The sequence below is a fragment of the Anolis sagrei genome, chromosome Y, assembly GCF_037176765.1.
Source record: "Anolis sagrei isolate rAnoSag1 chromosome Y, rAnoSag1.mat, whole genome shotgun sequence".
Lineage (NCBI taxonomy): Eukaryota > Metazoa > Chordata > Lepidosauria > Squamata > Dactyloidae > Anolis > Anolis sagrei.
This window is the reverse complement of record NC_090035.1, coordinates 77,863,249-77,869,248: the sequence shown is the minus strand read 5'-3', so window position 1 is coordinate 77,869,248 and position 6,000 is coordinate 77,863,249. Positions and strand designations below refer to the sequence as shown.

The following is a 6,000-nucleotide window of genomic DNA, read 5'->3' as shown; positions in this document are numbered from 1 at the left end:
CAATATTTTTGGGAAGCATAAAACGTCACAATCGATAGGAACTGCATTGTGTCCGCTCCGTATTTTAGTCCGAACTTGGAAGGAGCGAATCCAAAAAAAAAACTCCTGTAAAATTGAGTCTAAATGGCATCAAACTTCCAATTTTATTTTATTTTATTTTATTCGGAACGGAAGCTTCGGAGCAATGCGTCCGCTCCGTATTTTAGTCCGAACTTGGAAGGAGCGAATCCCAAAAAAACTCCTGTAAAATTAAGTCTAAATGGCATCAAACTTCCAATTTTATTTTATTTTATTTTATTTTATTTTATTTTATTTTATTTTATTTTATTTGGAATGTAAGCTTCGGAGCAATGCGTCCGCTCCGTATTTTAGTCCGAACTTGGAAGGAGCAAATCCAAAAAAAAACTCCTGTAAAATTAAGTCTAAATGGCATCAAACTTCCAGTTTTATTTTATGTTATGTTATGTTATTTTATTCAGAACGGAAGCTCCGGAGCAATGTGTCCGCTCCGTATTTTAGTCCGAACTTGGAAGGAGCGAATCCAAAAAAAAAACTCCTGTAAAATTAAGTTTAAATGGCATCAAACTTCCAATTTAATTTAATTTTATTTTATTCGGAACATAAGCTTCGGAGCAATGCGTCCGCTCCGTATTTTAGTCCGAACTTGGAAGGAGCGAATCCAAAAAAAACTCCTGTAAAATTAAGTCTAAATGGCACCAAACTTCCAATTTTATTTTATTTTATTTTATTCGGAACATAAGCTTCGGAGCAATGCGTCCGCTCCGTATTTTAGTCCGAACTTGGAAGGAGCGAATCCAAAAAAAAAAAACTCCTGTAAAATTGAGTCTAAATGGCATCAAACTTCCAATTTTATTTTATTTTATTTGAAACGTAAGCTTCGGAGCAGTGTGTCCGCTCCGTATTTTAGTCCGAACTTGGAAGGAGCGAACCCAAAAAAAAAACTCCTGTAAAATTAAGTCTAAATGGCATCAAACTTCCAATTTTATTTTATTTTATTTTATTAGGAACGTAAGCTTCGGAGCAATGCGTCCACTCCGTATTTTAGTCCGAACTTGGAAGGAGCAAATCCAAACAAACTTCTGTAAAATTAAGTCTAAATGGCATCAAACTTCCAATTTTATTTTATTTTATTTTAATTTAATTTTTTGGCTGTCTCGGAAAAAACAAAATCAGAAATGTGTTCCAAACATTCCCTAAATGGAATGAAGCCTAATGGGATAAAATTCCACCTTTGTATATATATACCGCATATATATAATATAATATAAAGGAAAGTGTTATTGTATATACACAGAGAGGGACACACACGGCACACCATCGAAGGCTGTTCACGGGGTGATTTCCCTGTATATTATAATCTCAACAAAGACGTAGTACGCTAAGTACAGCTGCTAACACACACTACATGTCACTCGGAGTGCCTCTCAAACGCTGTGTTTGCTCCGCTTCCTCAGAAAGAAATAAAGAAAGAAAAGCACCGCTTGGATCGGGAGCTCAGTCTGCATCTATACAAAGAGACTTAGGTGGACTACAACTCCCCAAATCCCCAGTCTAAATGGCTACTTGATTTGGGAGTTATGGTTTCTTAAGAAAAGCATTTAGACTTGGTAATAAAATTGGGAAAGAGTGGTTTGCAAAACACATAACGCCTATTTTTGGGGTGCAACGATAATCCAATCTGGGATTTTTAGTTTAATCCTGGTTTACTGCATGCAAGTTGCATCTACTTGGCTCTTCCAATTAGTGTAACACTAGAATTGTTGCGGTAATCCTGGTTTGTTGCAAACTAGATCTTCCATTTGTGCAATAGTAAATAAACCTGGGATTGTTGACTTAATCCTGGTTTATTGCAAGCAAGTTGCATCTACTTGGCTCTTCTAATTAGTGCAACACTAAGCAAAACTAGGATTGTTGACTTAATCCTGGTTTGTTGCAAACTAACTCTTCCATTTTGTGCAATAGTAAATAAACCTGGAATTGCTGGTTTAATCCTGGTTTATTGCAAGCAAGTTGCATCTACTTGGTTCTTCTAATTTTTGCAACACTAAGCAAAGTTAATTTTTGCAACACTAAGCAAAGCTTGTTGACTTAATCCTGGTTTGTTGAAAACTAGATCTTCCATTTTGTGAAATAGTAAATAAACCTGGGATTGTTGGTTTAATCCTGGTTTGTTGCAAGCAAGTTGCATCTACTTGGCTCTTCTAATTAGTGCAACACTAAGCAAACCTAGGATTGTTGACTTAATCCTGGTTTGTTGCAAACTAGATCTTCCATTTTTTGCAATAGTAAACAAACCTGGAATTGTTGGTTTAATCCTGGTTTATTGCAAGCAAGTTGCATCTACTTGGCTCTTCTAATTTTTGCAACACTAAGCAAACCTAGGATTGTTGACTTAATCCTGGTTTATTGCAAACCAGCTCTAACATCTTGTGCAGCACTAAATAAACCTAGGATTGTAGATTTAATCCTGGTTTATTGCAAACATGTTGTGTCTACTTGTCTCTTCCAATTATTGCAACACTAAATAAACCTGGGATTGTTGGTTTAATTCCAGTTTTGTTTTGTTTTTTGCAAACCAGCTCTTATAGTTTATGCAACACTAAATAAACCTAGCATTGTTGGTTTAATCCCGGTTTATTGTAAACCAGTTCTTCCATCTTGTGCAACACTAAATAAACCTGGGATTGTTGGTTTAATCCTGGTTTATTGCAAGCAAATTGCATCTACTTGGCTCTTCTAATTAATGCAACATCAAGCAAACCTTGGATTGTTGACTTAATCCTGGTTTATTGCAAACTGGATATTCCATTTTGTTCAACAGTAAACAAACCTGGAATTGTTGTTTTAATCCTGGTTTATTGCAGAACAGATCTTCCATCTTGTACAGAACTAAACAAACCTGGGATTGTTGTCTTAATCCTGTGCAACACTAAATAAACCTAGCATTATTGATTTAATATTGGATTATTGCAAACCAGCTCTTACAGTTTGTGCAACACTAAATAAATCTGGCATTGTTGGTTTACTCCTGGTTTAGTGCAAACCAGTTCTTCCATCTTGTGCAACTAGATAAACCTAGGATTGTTGGTTTAATCCTGGTTTATTGCAAGCAAGTTGCATCTACTTGGCTCTTCTAATTGGTGCAACACTAAGGAAACCTCAGATTGTTGACTTAATCCTGGTTTATTGCAAACTGGATATTCCATTTTGTGCAACAGTAAACAAACCTGGCATTGTTAGTTTAATCCTGGTTTAGTGCAAACCAGCTCTGACAGCCTGTGCAACACTAAATAAACCCAGGAGTATTGGTTTAATCCTGGTTTATTGCAAGCAAGCTGCAACTGCTTGGCTCTTCCAATTAGTGCAACACTAAACAAACCTAGGATTGTTGTTTTAATCCTGGTTTGTTGCCAATAAGATGCAAACCTAGGATTTTTGGTGTTGCCAAAATGGGCCTTGGAGAGTGTGTGTATGTGTGTGTGTGTGTGTGTGTGTGTATATATATATATATATATGTATATATATGGGGAAAGAGCAGAGCCTTTTCTTGGGACCCTACCCTCTAAGCCTGTCCTTTGATAAATCCCTTTATCCTAATTCTGGGAAAGGAAGTAGGTGCGGCGGAGAGAGGTTGTGTGCCTAGATTATATTGTTGTGTGCCAGGAAACCGAACGCAGGACCGCATAACATTATTTCTCACAAACTACCTGGGGACGTGGGTGTCGGGACGGTGTTCAAATATGTCTTAACAAGGCACTGGGGTTCACTAGAACAGCCATCGGGGAAGGAGAGATGAGAAAAGGAAAAAGAAACGAGATCCGAAGAGCAGTCTTTCTTTTGATTACTTGGAGAGCGAAGAAGAAACAGCAGGGAAGAAGGGATGGGAGGAAGAAGGGAAGGAAAGAAGGACGATCAAAAGATGTTTACGACTGCATCTCGGCACGCAGCATCCAGGGGAACCAGCAGCAGAAGAGTAACCTGCAAGAGAAATAATAATAATTGTACGGCTGTACCAGGAGCTCCAACTTATTTTCCTTTCTATTGAGTGTTTGCCTGTATTCCAAAGTTCCATGCATTTTGCAATAAGGTGGCTTCCCTTGGTTTGCAATCATAGGGCCAATGACCCATCAATTATCATTATGTTCTTTAGTTCCGCTATTCCAAAGTTCCATGCATTTTGCAATAAGGTGGCTTCCCTTGGTTTGTAATCATAGGGCCAATGACCCATCAATTATCATTATGTTCTTTAGTTCCGCTATTCCAAAGTTCCATGCATTTTGCAATAAGGTGGCTTCCCTTGGTTTGCAATCATAGGGCCAATGACCCATCAATTATCATTATGTTCTTTAGTTCCGCTATTCCAAAGTTCCATGCATTTTGCAATAAGGTGGCTTCCCTCGGTTTGCAATCATAGGGCCAATGACCCATCAATTATCATTATGTTCTTTAGTTCCGCTATTCCAAAGTTCCATGCATTTTGCAATAAGGTGGCTTCCCTCGGTTTGCAATCATAGGGCCAATGACCCATCAATTATCATTATGTTCTTTAGTTCCGCTATTCCAAAGTTCCATGCATTTTGCAATAAGGTGGCTTCCCTTGGTTTGCAATCATAGGGCCAATGACCCATCAATTATCATTATGTTCTTTAGTTCCGCTATTCCAAAGTTCCATGCATTTTGCAATAAGGTGGCTTCCCTTGGTTTGCAATCATAGGGCCAATGACCTATCAATTATCATTATGTTCTTTAGTTCCGCCCCTTTTTCTGGGTTATGGAGGGGAAAAGGGGACCTCTAGTTCAGTTCACACAGAGAAGCCTTTCGTACAGGACGTGAATCAGTTCCACCTGTAGAAAGCTTCATCTTTCACAGCTTTGCTGGGGGGATCCAGTCCCACAGCTCTGCAGGGAACTACAGCATAGCCTTTGTTGGGGAATTTAGTTCCACAACTCTACAGCCAGCCTTCGCTGGGAATTGAAAGCCTTCTTTCCTCTTGGAAATCTACTAAAGGACTCTGTTTGGTAAGGACCACTCGCGGCAGCCATAACGCAAATTGGAACCGGGTGTAGGGACCCCACGCCAGCAAAGCCTAAATACAGATTGCCCAAGGAGGGGTCAAGGATTTCCCTTATAGAAGGAAGAAACCGTTTATGAAGAAAGTTGCCTGTCCCTTATGGGACAGTTGATTCAAAGCCTTGAATTATTTGTTTGATTTATTAAAAAATTAAGCAACAATAAAAACTTTCTTGAACTTTCTAAGCCTTTAAAAGACCTTTGTGTGGGGAAATCCGAAAGGCCTCTCAGCCGAGGCACCCCCGGCGTCCCATTAGGCATTCAGAAAACACGACCTGTCTACAGACCCGTTCCCAGGCCCAGCGCGTGACAGCATAATAATAATAATGAGAATAATAATAAGAAAAATAGTAATCGTAGATTGCTGTGAGTTTTCCGGGCTGTATGAAATGAAACTTCGCTTACCTAGAAATAGAGCTTTCCGACGTGATGTCTTTCGGGGTTCTGACTGCTGTGAAGTTGCGCTTTGGCTGTGAAACTGCGAGAGAGAGAGAAAAAATTGATTCCACCACATTGTGGTTTAATACTGTGTTAATTCTACAGTGTAGATGCACCTTAGGCAGCTACGGAGGAACCAGACTAGATCCTAAAGGGCCAAGATAATCATGCAATACTGAAGTTAGGTTTGCCCGCCCAACTATGTATATAATAATAATAATAAAATAATAAATAAAACTTTATTTGTACCCTGCTACCATCTCCCCAAGCCCACAGCACATCAATAAACAAAGTCGATAACATATAGTCAATACAAAACAGTTAAAATAAACAGAAAACCAGAAAGTACACAATAAGCAATAAGCAATAACAATATCAATAACATACAGCATTTAAAACCTATGGCCGGGCCAAATGTAATAATTAAAATTTAAAATTCAAAAATGCTGGGCATGAACAAGGTAGGGTAA

General features: G+C 38.6%; 1 protein-coding gene across 6 annotated transcripts in view; it reads right to left on the bottom strand.

Moving 5' to 3' along the window:
- Positions 1–140: 140 nt before the first annotated feature.
- Positions 141–6,000, bottom strand: part of CLIP3 (CAP-Gly domain containing linker protein 3) — a 52,081-nt gene continuing 46,221 nt past the window's right edge. For 2 of the 6 annotated variants that reach the window (XM_067461653.1, XM_067461654.1), the window contains 2 exons: positions 5,498–5,570; positions 141–3,999 (listed from right to left, as the gene is read on the bottom strand). In XM_067461653.1, coding sequence (XP_067317754.1) covers positions 3,945–3,999; positions 5,498–5,570 — 128 coding nt within the window. In that variant the 3' untranslated portion in view covers positions 141–3,944. The remainder of the gene's footprint in view (positions 4,000–5,497; positions 5,571–6,000) is intronic. The other 4 variants (XR_010908811.1, XR_010908812.1, XR_010908814.1 and 1 more) reach the window with 4 other exon arrangements.